General features: G+C 33.6%; 3 protein-coding genes across 6 annotated transcripts; 1 reads left to right on the forward strand and 2 right to left on the reverse strand.

The window, feature by feature from the left end:
* Window positions 1–2077: 2077 nt before the first annotated feature.
* Window positions 2078–7132, forward strand: Bm9617 (Uncharacterized protein; the record flags this gene model as incomplete). Of its 3 annotated transcripts, none has more annotated exons than XM_043073813.1 (16): window positions 2078–2265; window positions 2526–2586; window positions 2845–2961; window positions 3235–3401; window positions 3525–3648; window positions 3751–3864; window positions 3972–4222; window positions 4335–4483; window positions 4697–4848; window positions 5028–5249; window positions 5360–5566; window positions 5892–6002; window positions 6062–6241; window positions 6344–6441; window positions 6612–6761; window positions 7030–7132. In XM_043073813.1, the coding sequence occupies 16 exons, from the start codon at window positions 2078–2080 to the stop codon at window positions 7130–7132; spliced, it is 2394 nt and encodes a 797-aa protein (XP_042929747.1). The 3 variants fall into 3 exon arrangements, with proteins under 3 accessions (XP_042929747.1, XP_001899195.2, XP_042929748.1); XM_001899160.2 differs by having other exon boundaries at window positions 3799–3864; XM_043073814.1 differs by lacking the exon at window positions 5892–6002.
* Window positions 7133–7586: 454 nt separating this feature from the next.
* On the reverse strand, window positions 7587–9446 carry Bm14027 (Uncharacterized protein; the record flags this gene model as incomplete). Of its 2 annotated transcripts, XM_043073816.1 has the most annotated exons (7): window positions 7642–7749; window positions 7861–7970; window positions 8032–8182; window positions 8485–8601; window positions 8826–8902; window positions 9092–9212; window positions 9378–9446. In XM_043073816.1, 7 exons carry the CDS (start codon window positions 9444–9446, stop codon window positions 7642–7644), a joined length of 753 nt encoding a protein of 250 aa, XP_042929750.1. The 2 variants fall into 2 exon arrangements, with proteins under 2 accessions (XP_042929749.1, XP_042929750.1); XM_043073815.1 differs by lacking the exons at window positions 8032–8182; window positions 8485–8601 and having other exon boundaries at window positions 7587–7749.
* A 1147-nt stretch (window positions 9447–10593) lies between these two features.
* On the reverse strand, window positions 10594–16930 carry Bma-cfp-1 (Uncharacterized protein; the record flags this gene model as incomplete). Its single annotated transcript, XM_043073817.1, has 17 exons — window positions 10594–10938; window positions 11004–11144; window positions 11429–11548; window positions 11744–11857; window positions 11956–12018; window positions 12244–12297; window positions 13303–13422; window positions 13608–13703; window positions 13940–14004; window positions 14309–14378; window positions 14807–14945; window positions 15027–15090; window positions 15412–15591; window positions 15733–15844; window positions 15977–16069; window positions 16366–16478; window positions 16870–16930. 17 exons carry the CDS (start codon window positions 16928–16930, stop codon window positions 10594–10596), a joined length of 1950 nt encoding a protein of 649 aa, XP_042929751.1.
* Between the last annotated feature and the right edge of the window lie 1197 nt (window positions 16931–18127).

Here is an 18127-nt window from a genome sequence, read left to right on the forward strand (position 1 = left end):
ATATGGCAAATCCTTTGTTATAAAAAAACCACTATCAATGAATTGCACTCAGTCAAAAAAAAATGATCGAGAGTGGAGGATAACTACTGAGACAATGGAATGAAATTTGTGACAAAACATGTGGAAATTCAAAACATTGACGTACAGCAATTCTTACTGAGAGTAAATTGCTGGCATGTATATTAGATAATGTTATCAATTGAAGGACGTCAATTGAAGCATGTATTAGATATATCAATAAGGTAAGAAAAATTTTTGATAGAACTAGCACAACGAAATGAAGACATCACTAGAAGGCAAATTCTTCGTATTATGAAGAATCAAACCATAAGATTGAAGTCATACCCACGATATACCACAAAAGAAACCATATGTCTAGGTGTAACGACATCGCCAGCACTTAATGTCTTGAAAGTTATTTGATTTGGGCAATCTGATGTTTCACAGGCAGGAATTGTTGTAAAGGTTCATGGAAGATTGCTGGTAATATTTATGACAGTTATTAGTCAATAAAGAATATTAATAACTCAAAGAAATTGTTTTGAAGTTTGAATGAGAATTGGTAATGAACTCATTATCAATTGAGTTGCAATTTAAGAGAGTTATCAAAATGTCGAAATGAAGATTTTCCGTACAGCGTGAACAAGTAAGTAATGGCATAGAAGCCAAAAGGAGAAGACCTGGATAATGAATTCATATTCTATATTGAGTGATTTACAAAGGCATATTGCAATACTCATTGAATACTCCTTGAACATAGGATTAATTATCAGAATGGAAAAAAAAAATGAAAAAATTTATCAAGAAAAGAAGAAAGAATCATAGTCAGTGACCAAATTCCAGTAATTGTTTGGAGAATTAATGGAATTTAAGCTAAAACATACGCCAATAAGGGAAAAACTTCAGCCTTAATCACAACGGAACAACCCGAATTAAGTGGTTCTGAATCAACTACAAATTCAAAGAAAATTACTAAAGATTATAAAAAGAAAAGAAATGTACACTCAGAAACAAGGGCCATTGGGATAACAAGTCGGACTTATGCTGTCTTGGAGCTGATCTTGCAGCAAACAGTATTGTACCAGAAGAAACATTTATTTTTTTTAAAAAAACATTTATGTTTACAATGCTGTACTGTTATACTGCTGGATCAAACAAGGAGGAAACTAATTCAACATTCATAACTAATTAAGCGACTCGACTAACGTATCAACAAGACAAGGAAGTTTCAAAAAGAAGTCTTAGATTTAGTTGACATTGACCTACAGTTATCCTTTATATCGAAGTAAGTAGCAAATCCATTAAAGTTAGAAGAAATCAAAAGAAAAAACTAGTCATCTTCTCGATTTATGTTTTAAACCAAATTTAGGACTTTTTTTCTTAAATTTAATAATACAATTAAAAAAGCAGAAAGCATCTCTCACCTACTTTTAATTTTTTGGAAATATGAGATGACAGAAGAAATAATGGAATATAAACTCATAATAATGACACTGTTCCATCTTTATCTTCACTTGTATGTTAAGAACTCAATAGTTACGCAGTTTTTCATCACAAAATATTTCGCATCACGAAATACATTTTACGATCCTTGGAGTCAAGTCGTAGATATTGGTAGTGGTGTAAATATATAGTACAAGAGATATGATAATAAGAGAAACGTTCATTACGTAGCAATCAATTAATAAGGTCCAACCCTTATCTAATCCTGCCAGTAGAAATGAATTAATCAAATTTTGGAAAGCGGGAAATAATGTAAATGGTGTTAGATTGTAGAGCATTAATGTTATGCTTTAGGATGATCCAATATATGGTGTATAAACAAGATGTCGTTCTGTCAACCTATGCATATATAGCATAGCACAACAAACAAACGTTTACTGTTGCGATACCTCTGTTCGTGTCCTCCCTTCTTTGATTCATATGTTTACGTTACAGCAGTATCAAGTTTGTTTAAGCTTTTATAATCTCACATTTTAAAGACTGCTAGATTAATGGTAAACTGCTGGTTGAAATTCAAAGTATCTCTTTTCGTTACAGAAGCCGCTTCAATTGTTAGTTTTCACATTTTCACACAATGAGCAGGAAAGAGAATACCCTGAAGCACTTGCGCTTTGGCTTATATCGTACATCAACAAGAACTATTCTTTATGGGTTCAGCTTACTTAGTGCAAATAATTCAGCAAACAGTAATGATGGTGATGCAGTCCTGTTGAACGTTCGCTTTATTCCAAGCACTGAAAATCTCCACTCGGAATTTTGCAAGTCAACTTAATCCGAATTATATGATTTGCTTTCTTGTCATCTACATTCTTCTCATCTTCAGCTACTCGCTGGAGCTAAATTATCAGAAATTGTCTGATTGACTTATAAAAAATTGGAAAAGGATCAGTAAATAATAAAAAAAGAATGTAAAGGACTAGAAACCGTTTTCAGAATTTAAAGAGGCGAATAAGTAACCTATCATTAAGAATAATGACGCATCTTCGGGTTATATTCCCATATTTTTTGCGCGTTTGTTTTAGAGTTCCTAAACTAACTGATGAAGATTTGCCAACAACCATTAATCAAGGAAGTTCAACTAATGTGAGTTAGTTTTTTGGGATTTTTTATTGAAGTTCTTTGCTTGTTCAAATTTAAAAATTCTTTGATCATTGACATCGAGCATTGAAATAAGAAACAATAGTATGTTATTGAACATTTATTTTTGTGAGGATGCGGTATTTTTTTTTTTTTTTTTTTTTTTTTTTTTTTTTTTTTTACAGAAATGTTGCGAATATCGTTCCCAGATTTACTTTAAGACATATCTTAAAAAAATATTGATAATAGGTTAAGAGTTTTCAGCAGCATTCGGTTATCAAAGACAATATACAAATAAAAGACGGTGAAAGCATTCAAGGACAATCTGTTATGATTCAGTCGAATTCTTATAATTTTAACTCACTTCACATTGATATTGATGTTTGTTGGTTAATATCAATAGGAACGATATATTTATAACATGTTATGAAATTCCATGAGAAACAGGCGTTTTGTTCTCTTTTGTACAGTGTGCTTGTCGGTTTTAGATAATTATAAAATAATTTTATGCTTTGTATCTTAATTAATCCTTATAAAGCAAATTTCAATATGCTGTATATTATTCTACAACATGATTATAGTAAGGTAATAGGTACAGAAGATGGAATTCAGGCAAAAATGATCAGACAGAAAGTTGTGCCCTGGAAATTTCAGAATTATTTGCTCGCAGTACGTGCAGCAGTCACTGGTGATGCACTCCATTTGTTATACCTGACCAATGTTTTGAAAGTGTCTGTTAATGCAGCGAATTTGCAAGGAATGACTTTACTTCACTGGGCTACTGCAAATGATCACGTCGATATTGTTCAACTATTATTGAGGTACTTACTGATGCTTAATTTCTTATTTTTTTTGGTTTCAAATTAAAACGTTATTTTATGTCTGTTTAAGAGTGCTGAAGTCTTTGAATTATTCTTAATATGTCTCGATCATAATTTTTATAGTCTTGGCGCCAATTCCCGACTTATTACCAAAAAAGGTCGTTCTGTACTCCACACCGCTACTTATAATGATGCCGCACGTTGCTTAAAACTGTTTCTAAAAATTTTTTTTGAACAAGAAAAGATGGTATGCATTTCACTTTCAATTTATTTATTTTTTTTCTTTGTACCTTTAGGTAGCTTTGGCCTCCAAATTTCCAGAATATGCTACTTAAACACTTGTTTTCAGTTTAGTATGAAGAACAGTTATGGAATGTCATACAAATTTATATTGCAGCGTGACTTTAACGGCGATAATTTATTGCATTTGGCATGCAGACTGCGCAAAAAACGTTGTTTAAAAGTTGGTGGCGCATATTTTGTTTGCAAATTTTTGATGAAAGGTGCCTCATATCATATTCCATTCTTTTTCTTCTATCGTTGAAAAATGAGTAAGGTCTCATATTATAGATTATAATAAGTTTCATCATAAAATATTTGGGATGGATACTAGTGGAAGAGATGCTGCAACAGTGCAATCAAGACAATCAAACACCAGTACATGTGGCGTGTCTTTGGAATAGTGTAGAAGCTGCAACTTTGTTACTTACTGATAATCTTAATAAAATCGTTCGCAAAGTCTATAATTCCGTGAAAGGATCTGTCGCTGTAGTTGCTCTTAAAATGGCATCAAAACGAACGCTGTTCTGGCGAATTGAACGGTTAGAAAGCAGAAATGTACTTTTGAGAAATATTTTTTACTGTTATTATGCAGCTGCATGATATTAGCAAAGAGAGGTGTTGTTTGTTTCACTTTAGTTATTGTTTATTTAGAGGCACAGTGCTGCACGAAATGGCGACAATGAAGTGCGGTTTTGCTTGTTTCACTAAAAATTCTTCATCTTTATTGGAATATGATAATAAACTGGCAGCATGTACGATGACTGAAATTTTCGAAAAAAGATGTCCTGAATGTGAAAAAGGTTGAATTTCTTTGTTGACTCATCATGTCGGTTCTTCACCTGTTATATTACAGAAGTACTTGCTCTAATTTATGTCATATAGCTTCTTCAGCGGAGTGTATCAGAAAGAAATCAGATTCCTCGTTTGGTAAACCAAATTATCATTATCACTTGTTTTTGAACATATTATTACGATAATCAGTTGACCTGTAACTCACTTGTTAAATGATTTAGCACGGTTGGAGGTAATTAAGATAATTATGAGGTGCTGTCCTGAGCTTGTCCTCTTGCGAGATGTGTTTGGACAAACAGCGTTGATGTGTTCAGTAATCAGTGATGCAGTTTCACTTACTAAAGCTCTTTTGGTTTATAAAGGTGGAAGAAAGGTCTGTACATATGTTAGTTTGTCGTTTTCTCCCAAATAAATTACCATGTCCCAGCTGACGTTATCTTCATTCGTTTCACGAATTAGTTATTCACAAATTATGAAAATCACGGTAGAAAATCTGTTTGTACATTTTTATTTATAGTAAGAAACAGAGTACTGATATAGTAATTTTTTAAGCAATGGTTAAGTAAGCAATTGAAGTCTGTAGATCCGGATTTTCGCACAGCACTGCATCATGCAGCGGCGGGAGGTAGAGTGCTTCAAGTGGTGCTACTTTTGGAATGTGGTGCGACAGTAAAAGGACAAGACAGTTATGGTGCAACTCCGATGCACTATGCTGCTGTCCGTGGATTCTGTGCTACACTTAAGCTCTTGTATAAAGCTAATAAATATGCTGATGTAAGTTCACAAAATACAAAGCTCAGAAAGGGATTTTTTGTCTAGAAGTCTCAACTTTCAATCGCATTTGCGTTAATCACTAAGTCAACCATTTATGAAAATTTCTTCAGGAAATCCGTACAAATGATGGTCACAGCGCATTTATGTGGGCAGCAAAGCATGGTGTCAGTATCTCGATACATACTATGATCGACGCAAATCCAGTAGTAAATCAGGAGGACTGTGACAGTTATGGTTGCACTGCACTTCATTTAGCTGCAGCAGGCGACCATGTTGAGGTCATCAACACGTTACTCTTGCTTAAATGGAATGCTGAGGTGCGTTCACTTTAGAGCTGATAAGAACTGTGGAAAAGCTTCGGTAATGAAATATTCTTCCGTTATTCTGCATATAGCTATATCATTGCATTACAAACAATGCATGGGTAAGAAATGAAGTTAAAACCGTTGCAGCTAATATTCCACTTGCTATAACCGTTGAAATATCAACCCCACTGGCTTAACAGTGCATCGTATATGCTTTGCAAAACAAAAAAATCGATGTTCGCAATCTATCGCTTCAAACTCCTAGATGTAGATTTACTATAATATACTCAGACTATTACATATTTGCTAGCAATAAGGCTTCATTCAAAAGTTTTAGAAGCGAAACAAACTTGGTGAGACTCCTCTTGCAGTAGCGGCAAAAAATGGTAGTGCAGGAGCTGTACTATGTTTTCTTCACGCTGGTGTTGACTTCTTCAGTCAAGACAAGGTGGATTTTCAAAATTCACGGAAAATTATTATTACGATATAACAGAATTTCTGATTTAGTTCAACAACACAGTTCTTCATATGGCGGCAAATTCAGATAGCAAGAAGGAAACCCTCCATCAGCTTCTTCATTATCTAAAGGATTCATCTTTGTTAAACATGCGAAATAATATGGGCCAAACTCCACTACATTGCGCTACTGAACATAATGCCCTGCAATGCGTACGATATTTGTTAGAAGTACTTTTTTCATTCCTAACAAATTCTCTTTAAGAGAATTCGTTATCTCTCTGATCAATCTTTTTTTGAAAGTTTAATTTGGCAATGACATTCAATTTGAAGTGTGGGGCAGATCCTCTGATAAGGGATAATCGTGGATGGGATCCTCTAATGGTTGCAGTACGACAAGGTTGCTGGTCTACAATCATTTTAATGTTGAAGTCAGTCGTCTTTCTTTCACTGTACTTTCATTCTTAATTGCAGCCTATGATCGTTTCACACGGAAAGAAAACGAAAAAACTTTACAACAAATGAAACTTATTTATCTTATACCTAAGGAAAAGTCGATATCATTTAAAAAATAGAAGTGTTACGTACGCTTTTATTACAGGAATTCATCAAATATCAATTGCTATTCGGCTGCTGACAATCAAACAACGTTATCACTAGCTCTAGAAAGGAAAAACTATATTCTCGCCTCATTTTTAGAAAAAAATGGCGCACTGTTGGCTAGTGAAATACAGGATACGGCTGCACGAATGTACGACTTATTTCTAGCGGATTTTTACGCAGACTCATATCCTTATTTTAATTCGGTTCATCAAAACTATCAACTACCACTTAATGAAAAGCCACACGGTTTGGTTCACTGAGTTGTATTTCAATTTAGTATAATGTATATCCCAGAGTATTAGTAATTCCTGGAATACTAATTCAAAGAGTTTGTGTGAACTAGGTTTTTCGGTGTATTCCGATATATAAAAATTCCATCAAATGAAATTCTCACTCATATAGAAAAATGTTCTCAGAATTCAACGTTGGTATCGCGGCCGAGTCACCTCTCGATGTCACCGACATTCAACACAAACACACACACTTGATGGAATCGCCTTTTCTTCATTATCACAATAACATTCACCTTATAGTTGCAGATATTTGCTTTCATGATATTTCCGGACGGATCTATAATGTTTATCACATTTCCATACTAGTTCTCTACAAACCACGTAATACATTAGCTATCTCCTAGTGAACTAGGCTCATGACGTTTTCATCATTCATTTCTTGTATGATTAGATAGTTTTTACAAAAATTTATGACCTACACCGACGATCAATTACGGTACGAAGGATAGTTAATATAATAAATCAAAATCGCATATTTTTAGCATGGAAAATGAGCACTTATTATATTTGTATATGTTTGTCGCAAAAGCATACATCTCTTTGTTTTGCTATATAATTTTTAAAAATAAAAATACTCACTTTAGAAGGCATGTCTAGTTACTATACATTCATCGCAAAAAATAGAAATGAAATGAAAAATGTTCTCGAATAAAATTAACAGTACTTTATCTGATTCATTATTACTCAACATTTATTATATAAAAATAACATCGAAGCTTTGTAATGTGATTGCTATCAGAGAGTTTCCAACAGCTTGCGGACTTGTTCCCTCGTGTCTTTAGGATCTTTGACGGTATATCCAGTAGTTCTAGGATCAATAAACAGATCATAGTCATTACCTCCCTAAACAAGGAAAATATATGCATAGAAACGTACAATTTATCGCATATTAACTGTACAAACATAACAAAACGATGTGTATCTTATTGAGACGAACATGAAATAATGACAAACCGGTGCAGTTTTATCGCCAAAAAAGTGAATGGTGTGGAAATCATCCAGAAACTGTAAACAATACCTTTTGTCCCAACCATACGGAAATACGTCGATACTGATCTGGCCACCTATGAGATGAATTGTTCAAATGTGCATTGAAAGAAAAAAAATGAAATGAGCCTTGTTTACCTATACGAATATTGAGATTCCATCCTTCCGTGAAATTTTCAAGTTTCCTAACAAATTCTTTACGCACACCATGTTTTTCATCATATACTACAAATTGCAGTCGCTCTTCTTGGGTACAACTTCGGCCTATTGGTGAGAGATTTAACATTCCCTAAATTCAAATTTTCGTATGATTGGTGTGAGGATATGTACTTTCATATGTTAAATACAAATCGATGAAATCCTTCAGGATTTTTGATACTGTCATATACTAAAACATCCACACTTATTGCCAACATAAAACTATCATTCCAGAAATCTTTAACCGCACTGCATAAGATAAAAGACGATGTTACCACATTTTGTGATTGAAATTCCCTTTATTCTATATCTTCTGTCGTGAATCCTTTTTTTCTACTTCCCTTTTCACTTTAGAGGATTCAAAAGTTTAAAAAACGAGTAGACGGAACTTGCATTTCGAAATTCAATAAAATTTCCACGTTTAATAGGCAAATCAATTTTTGAAAATTCTCGTAACGTGAAATTGATGAGTTCTTTCAGTCGCTTTTCACCAAGAAGATGTTTTATTGACTGTAAGTATTTCAATTCCAATTTGCAAAAAGAAAAACGAACAGCAGTCAAATTTCAGTTAAGTAAAGCTCATCTGTGCTAATAAAAGCAACCAATTATAAAAACGGAAGTATGGAATCATCGTTTAAAACTTGAAAAAGTGTAACCAATTTCTGAAAAATAAATTAAACAAAGCAAGAAAATTAAGATGTCTGTAGTATGAGAATATGACAAAATAAAAAAACCTGCACGGGAAATGTAGTCCCTCTACTGACACTTACAAGCCCATTTTCGCTGAACACATAATCAAAACGGTTCAGAACTATAACAAATTCTGTGGAGTCAGTTGACGCAGAAATAATGAAAGCGGCCATGTTAAACCAAAGCACAATGGTGAAAATACATCAAAATACTACCGAGCCCATTTAATCAGGCTGTACGAAAACATTCTGTATGAATTAACATTATCAATAGACGCCGAACTTTTTACTTGTACATAACAAATATTTACCATCCTCCAGGCTTTCTCCCAACTGCTCGACTACTTTTGGTAGATCAGAACCGCTCACTACTGCTAAAGGTACTGCTTTGTGCACTTCCATCATGAAATTGCTCATTTCTTGATCCAACTTCTGGAGAACGGCACAAAAAAAAAATCAGTACACCCTCAATGGCCAAGAAATATGTAAAATATACAGAGCAAACAACTGTAACAACTTTGGCGTCCGGACATGCATAAAACATGCAAATCCATAGTATCTTCATTCATAATGTTCATAACTCATAATGTAACATACCTGACGTGGTAATGTTAGAGTACCATCAACATCAAAAAGAAGAATTGTGGTTCCTTTCGATTCATTCATTCTAAAAAAGTTAGGTGAACCGAAATACACTTCCAGTGCAGTGCATGTCCAAAGCGACAGATGAATATCTGTAGATGCAGTAATGCTTCTCAGCACCACCACTGCTTAAATAGCACAAATATGGAAATACTTGCGCTTGAGAGCAAAAACTCAATGTCTCTGCCTGCATCATAAAATAAACCGTTAGCAAAATTTACTCCTTTAAAAAAAAAGAGTTGTTAAAATTAAAGTTACAGGGTAGAACAAAGAATTGTGCTAAAATGAATAAAGAAACGGATCAATCATAAAAAATGACTATTACTAATACAATTCAGTCAAAAACTGCTAACCGAGGTATAGTTCTAATATTATTTCATTAACAGGAATTAATCTACAATTACACCAACGTAAACTTAACCAAACGAACAATGCAGTATATCAAAAGAGTTCACGTAATCAGTTCCAGGACACCACAACACATCTGTAAGTACTAAAATTAACGAAGCACCAGGTAGAAACTTACATATTCAAACTGGAACAATATAGGAATCTGACTGAACGACAAGAAAATAATGTTTCCTATCTGTTTGCTTAAGAAAACCTAAAACTCGAATTTTGTGCCGCTAAGAAGTGGATTTTATTGCTACCATAATGCAGCACATAGAAATCACAAACGACAACGGGACAGTGCACAACAAATGGGGTTATCTTTTTGAGAATTCTGAAAATATTTGTTTGTTTTTTTCGCCGATCACATGTCTACCAAGACAATGAGACAACAACTATACCCTTTAAAAATCATTTTTTATATAAGTTTTGTGTACATGAGTAAAGAGATGAACATATGGGCTTGTTCCAAATAAATGTTCGTAAACGAACGAAAAAACATAAAGATTTTATTAGAAGCTATTACTGCATGAGGTCTGAAAGTAATTTTTTCATTGAGATTCTCGAATAAGAGTCGAACTGTAATATACACCTAGTAATTTCAAAGTTCTAGATCAGTACTTCACGATTACTATACGACAGCACTTCCAACGAATAGTAATAAATAAATTAAGAAAATAAAACGCATATCCAAAGATCGATGACTTCTCAAGTAATCATAAATAATGAAAGCTGACAAACCCTATGCTGCAGTATGACCATACATAATCCTACTCTTATTCTATTTACCTGTAATGTTTTTAAAGTGTACTTGCATAATACCGTCACAAACATCACTGCAATCAGTGTAATCTGCGCCCTTTATTTTTGCCATAGTTGCATTCATAAACTGCTCTGCATTCTGGTATTGCATATCATCAGCCAGACCGGAATCACTGGAAGTGCAGACCAGGATGGAATTATCTTTATCCACTGATGTGTTAGAGCGAACTGTTTTATCGCAAAAAAGTGAAAGCACATCACCACGCATGGTTTCTGAGACTTGAAGTGTTCTTTTTTTCTCGAACCACTCGTCTAATTTGATTAAAAGATTAAGGAGTTCCACGTCGATCAAACCCATTGCATTCTAAATTTGATTATTTAGATTTAAGAATTGAAAGTGTAAAATCTAAAACAACGTTTCACACAGACCTGAACCCAATTATGGTGCTGAAGACAGTTTTTCCGTGGGCAATGACAAAAGCCTTCTTGAAGGAGGGCTTGCATGTCGTCAAACGTTTTGATAACAGGTCGAAATTTGTTTTTGTTCCATGCAAAAGGATAACCACACACCTAAATATGGTTTCATTTATGAACAATAAGTACTAGTTCCAGAGACAATCAAACAATAGAATTGAAGAAAAAAAAAAAAACCATTTGATAACCATTTGATGTTCCATGGGTTGTCGATAAAACCATCACAAAAAATGTAACTTAAGTAGATTCATTTCTCACAAGAAAATTTCATCAATGAAGTGGTAGCAGTTTTAGCATGCCAAAGACAATAATTGTGAATGGATAGAAAGGATTGATTTCTAGAACAAAGAATGTATTTCTTCACGTCAGTATCATTATACCTTTGTAGCATTCTCTGTAGACTTGTAATGTTCACTACACAACACACGAAGACGTTTGCAAAACGTATTATTGGCCTTGTTAAATTGCTCGCAGAAAATATTATACGGATTGACTTGCGACTAAAAGAAACTTGAAATTAAGGGAACACGTAATAACGATTACACCAGCTTTGGAAGCATGATAGACAAAGATTATTGCATATTGTAAAGAACCTTCAAACAAAATTCACGCACACAGCAAATGTGTGTAGTATTTATTGAAAATTACTCACAGTACCTCAACTCCTAATTTTATTTAATATTGAAAAAACGAACTTTATTCGGAGTGCCATAGCAACTCTGTTTTTCATTACGCACGAAGCAACGCTCCATATGTTTTACAATGAGTTTGGCTGGAAATTCCAAAGCGCATACAGAACAATGTAGCACCTTAACAAGTACATCTTGTCAACTATAATAAATTTCCTCTGAAAGAATTCAAACCAAAACAATGCAGACAATTCCAAAATCAAAAACCAGTTACTTACGAAATCCATGTCCGGTGAATTATTGACAGTTATTTCGCTCACAGATTCGATCTTTTCAGTAACCTAGATAAGATTTGAACAACAACCCGTTAGAAGATTTAAAAAAAAAAAGTGGAATGAACTTTATCTGCGACACAACACAAAAAAACTTCAAATAAGTTCTCATAAACAAATTGCATGATCATAATTTACTCTTTACAGAAGATTAAACGTTCGGTCTACATTTTAAGTGTAAGGGCAGTTTATATAACTATATTATCTTCAAATGCAATATAATACAAAACACACCGAAATCCATTTTTGCAATTCGTCCTGAAAATCTGCGAATATGCGCACTTTATTCTGCAAAGAAAACAATGAAACCCATGATATCGCAGACTGAGAAGCAGACAATTTAAACAGTAAAGCAAACGAAACTTCTTACTTCTTTTCTACCACTAACATGTCTGTTTTTTTCTGAAAGACTTCACCGACTCAAAAACCACGTACAAGCAGATAAATTTACAAGCTGTGACTGAGAAGGGAAACTTTCAAGTGAAAAGTAAATCCAAATAAAAGCAATCAATATCGTGAGAAAAATATTTCCAGAAGTAGAAGAAAAGTTACAAGTAATCTAGAATCCAGAAAGCATTATTTCATAGAATCTCTTTGAGATATAAACCAATCAACGACCTTAACAGCAACATCCAACAAAAGGAAAATGCTAGGATGACCGCACTTAATCTGTTAGAAAGACCACTGCATTAATAAGTCCCTGAAGTTCCGACGGTTTCCTAGTCGATATTTAAGTTGTTGTGAAAAACTGAGCAAATCACGCTGTTGTCATGATATTTAGCTTAAGAAGTTTGAAATCTTTGGTATAAGAAATTTCGCCAAAGGCTTTAATTCAAATGCATGAGAGAAATACTAATCGCTCGAAATAATATAACCCAATATATAGTAAGGATATCATAATCAAAAATTTGAGATATAAGATGCAGAAGTGGAAATATGCGAGTAAAACATGATTACTGCGTGTCATTTATTACAGTAATAAATTTATCAAAAATTTATTTCAGTCAAAGAAAACTAAATATTTACTGATTCGCCGAGAAAAAAACACTGAAACGGGAAATTATAACTTTCCATTCCTTAACCTATCTGAAACTGCCCCTTTCGTACCTCAGAAAAAAAAAAAAAATGAAACTATATCAAATAGAAGTGAGATGATGTATGAAGGTTACATACTGCCATTAGGACCATCTAAAACTATTGGTTATAACTTCCCCGAACCAGCGATACAAAAACCAGCCGAGGTAACTTCCAGTAAATTTGAAGTTATTTCAATTACTCAAAGCGATATAATACCGTGAAAAATTGAATCTGCTCTTCCGCTGTATCTCGTAAATGCTGTGAATGTTCCATAGAATATGACATATTATCCCAAAATGAATGAACACGGTTCGGCAAGATGACACGTAAACGATCCTGGAAATAACTCGGCAATTTTGAAATAAGGACTTCGGCAGAAACTAAGCAGTATTTATCATAAGTGGTTTAACAAATATTTTAAACAACTTAAAATCATCCAGCGAACAATTAATTCCTTTCAATAGCGTTAAGACTATTGAAAGTAGTCAACGACATTGCTAACTAAAATTAGAGTAACGTACACGTGCCAAATTCATTCCGCATTCTTCGCAACAGAATTTCGACTGTGCACGTGTGGAATTCGTGCAGTTGGGTCCCTCACAATGCTTTAATTTTTCCTACAAAGATTACTCACCTGAGAATTATTAAGTTGTCAACATAATAAATTTAAATATCTGTAAAAATAAACATAGTACTGATTACAGTTAATAACAATGCTGCTTAAGACTATTAACTAATGTGATTACTGGAATTTAACAATTATTGAATAATAATTGGAAATTATATATATAAAAGATGCTTTACAATTGTTAAAGACGCCCCTGAAAAGACATATGTGTATTAGACTTCAAACCTTATTCGGATTATGGCGATGTGAGCGGCGATTATAAATGGCCGATGCAATTTTTTGGCGCTGCTCTGTAAGACACAATAAATTAAGCAAAATATATCTAAAGAGCTCCTTTTTCATTTCATTGTCAGACGAAAAATATCTCCCATAACCGGTACTAACTCATCCAACACTCAACGTAATCAATTTTCATGATTACCAAGAGAATACTTACTTGCATAAGTTCATTTTTCAATGCAAAATTTTCTGCTGAAACAGTGATACAAAATAAAATGCAGTGAAATAAGAACTGAAACATTTACCAGCGTAAATGAAAATAAAAGCTGACTGCTTGAGAATAACAATAATAATAAGAATGACTTGTCTCCATACCTGTTGTAAATGAAAAATCGCTGGTTTTTAACTTCTTTGTTCTTCCCCCTGCTGCATTTGTTTGACGCTTCTAAAAACATTAAATAAATTATTGTCCCGTCATTCTGTGTATAATACTACTGTATGATGCGACAGGTATAAGAAAACAAAATTATCTTCATTTTAATGCTGAAGGTCTGAAATAAATTTACGGTACAAAACTGCCTAAAAAATTTTGGATTATAAAACCTGATTAGACCATATCAATGATGATTATGAGCAAATATGTAGTTCCTCATATAATAAAAATTAGGACGTTGGTCAAGAATGCGAAGAAATAGACGTAACAAAGGTATAACACCTCACATGGCATACATATATTAAACATCAAATTGCATTTAGACATCGAAAAGTTCTTTCAGTGTTATTTCTCTGTATTTTGTTTGCTTCTTTTACAGAAGCTTATAATAAACAAATAAGATACAAAGCATTTGCCACCTACCAAAAGTTAGTAATAACCTGATATGCTGCGGTTTTCTTTTTTTTTGTTACTTTTCTTTGAGCTTTTTTGGCAACACTTGCGGCCGAGCCAAAACGTGTCGAACCAGCTTCTCGTTTAAAAGTTCCCATGTTATCATCATCGTCATCATCTGTTGTGCTAAAAACTATAAAACTATTGCTAAGTTCAACGAGAAATAAGACAGTAAGCAATTTATAATGAAGTAACATAACAACTCACTAAGGATACTTCATTCGTTCTTTCTTGCCTTTGGCTAGGAATGAGTGCATGTTGGAATGAATTGCTGAAAGTAAAACTTTGTCTTAATTCATCGCTAAATTTAACAGTGAAGGTATTCTTCAAATATTCAATATTACAGTCTTTAACATAACTCTACTCCCTGTCGTTCTTTAAAAGATTAATTTACGTAAATGATTGAAAATGCATTGGACTACGGTAATAAGGTTACTGAAATTCGGATAGAATCAATAATGGAAACATATTTTCAAGCTCTTACGAATGATTTGACAGCGATTTGTCCAGTAAAAAAAAAAAAAAAAAAAAAAAAAAAAAAAAAAAACAAAATCCTTCCGTTTTATTTCAACAAAATTAAAAACAAAATCACTTTCTCTGCCAGAAACTTTAAACTGTTGCTGTTTTTTCTTGTATTTATTCCACCATTCTGACTGCAAACAAATGCGCTTTAAGCATGGTTCTACAGAAGTAATACAGTTTGCACATTTACTACAATCTGTCGATCGAAAGCAGTTAATGCAGTTGTTGCAACCTTCACCACGCTTTTCTTCTGCAAGAGTTCCACATAATCAGTATCAATACAGTCCACAAATTTAGAAATAATGCATGTAAAATTTCTTATGCTGATGATGAGCAGTTACGTTATCTTCACAGTGAAAAAATCGATCTACATGACTGGTAACAATCAGACCATGGTCATCTTTTGAAGAACGTCTCAATCTGCTTTGAATTTTAATATTGTTTCTAGATCCCTTTGATTTGTATTGCTTCTCACAATGAATGCTCTTTTCTCGTTCCCTCTTCTGGAAAATAAATGAAAAAAACTAAGGATATTTAAAAAGAATGATCTCGTATTTAAAAAAAAACACCACTGCTCATTTCAAAAAAAAAAAAAAAAAATGTGAGCTCATTTGCAAGCTACTGAAAAAACTCACTGCAACGCGGTACATGATTTTTAAACTGCTGTCTTTGCTAATACAAGGAGGGCACGCATACGTTTCGATACGATTTGCTTGGGTTCGAGTAACCTTAAACATAAATATAAAACGATAACTTGGACGGATGTGCTAAGTCATGGAAATTGTTAACACTGTACGGTAGAAAGGACTGCTAAATAACTTTGGCATAAATATGAATTGATTTACCAGTTATACGTTAATATCCAGTGAATTATTTCTTAATTTATATAAACTATCATGCATTATGAGAATAATGCAACTATATTAAGAAAAAAAATGCAAGTATTTCCTATTTACAAACTGCATCCATCCTTTTCTGTACAGGGCGGATTTTTTGCAATTAAGTGGAGACTTGGAGGCATTACTTGCAAACAAGCTCCGTGGTACCAGACACCGCAATGATCACAGCATATCATGAATGACGACTCATCACTACTTCCACACAAACAATGTGTTTGCTGCCCAGCTTTGATTTTTTCTGCAACAATCGACATTACACATAGCAGTATTCTAGTTTGAAATTAGAACTTAGTATAGAATTATTAGTATAAGCAATGAACATAAAGTACTGATCCACCTTCCGAGAAAAGATACAACGCTAGCAATTCAAACCTATATGAGCAATATATATACTAAATCTAAATATCCTCCAATTCCGCTTCTCAACTACAAATACTTCCCACTCATGCAGTGGGTGAGTCCTTACAAATCCATATCCAGCATAACGCGTCTTCAAACAGTAAGTGAATGACAGACACGACAATATGTAAGCTTTGTGGTTCGACATGGTTCTTAACAAGAAAAAAAAAAACACATTTATCTGCAAAAGTTATGCCACTGTTTTGATATAACTCTTGACTAGAAAGTACCTTCTTCTTCGGTATTTACCGTTCCTTCCAGATTTTGTTGACCCTGTGCACAAATATCCATATCCTTCGCTACTGCTATAAAATAAATCGCTTTACCAATAAACCGTAAACCACAACTTGAAATATGACCATTACGTTATTTAAAGATAAATAGAATAAATAGTGGTACTGTTTTGACTTAATTAGCAAGGAACTCAACATACAGAAAAACACAAGACATGCGCAAGAAACTATCTCAAGACTAACACAAAACAACAAGAAAGTTGCATATCCCACATTGACTACATCATAGCCTATTCTAAACAGCCATTGTTGAGATGTGGATCTGAGTTATTCAGGGTCCATTCTTCAACAATGATTACCCAACTGGTTTCTTTTTCTTAGCTTGAAGAAATTAAGATCAAGCCTAACAGCGTGAAACTCGAGTCCGAACTTAATTCCCTGTCTCTTCAGCAGAACTTGTCCTTGGGCTAGATAATTTTAAATACCATAACAGTGAATAGTCTACTAGATTCCACATATATTAATGGAATATGATTGAAAGCTGAGAAACCTCTAGTGAATACAGACAGTTCAGACGATGTAGTTGAAGCATATTTATTGAACATCACTATCACCAAGCAATGAAGATTTCAAAATACGAAAACAACCCGTTAGTTATGCTATGTAGAATGCAGAAACAGATATGTTACGTCGAAAAAACAAAATATAAATTTTTCATTAACTGACTAAAAGAACCAATATCCCAAAACAAAAGTGTACATTTCATGTCATTGGGCTAAAAAACAAGCTAATCATTTGGCTCATGTTCATACAAATACATAGTTAAGCATTTTAAAGCAACCATTAAGCTTACAAGAAATATTCCTATTAATCAACTTCAATCATAAAAAGAGAAATAGACTTTCAAATACCTTTTGTCCCTTCAATTTAATAAGCTTGTTATAAGTAGTTCATCTATGTTATCACTTCAAGACACATATATGTTCAGCAGAAGCAAAGAAATTTCAGATTTCATTGCTTCCGCTTTGAAACCACTGTGGTAGGATAATCTGGGGTAATTTTGAATGGATGCATAACTCTACTGCGGAATTATACTCTACAGATCTAAACATATCCCATAAAGCTGCCACCAAATAACGGAAATGGTGCTAGGACTGCCACATATTGTATCACCGGCAACCAACCACAAAGTAACATAAGGTACAACTGTTAGAAATCAAACATGTTCATAAACGGTCACCCAAAATGGGCAATC

This window comes from Brugia malayi (genome assembly GCF_000002995.4).
Source record: "Brugia malayi strain FR3 genome assembly, contig: Bm_v4_ChrX_scaffold_001, whole genome shotgun sequence".
Lineage (NCBI taxonomy): Eukaryota > Metazoa > Nematoda > Chromadorea > Rhabditida > Onchocercidae > Brugia > Brugia malayi.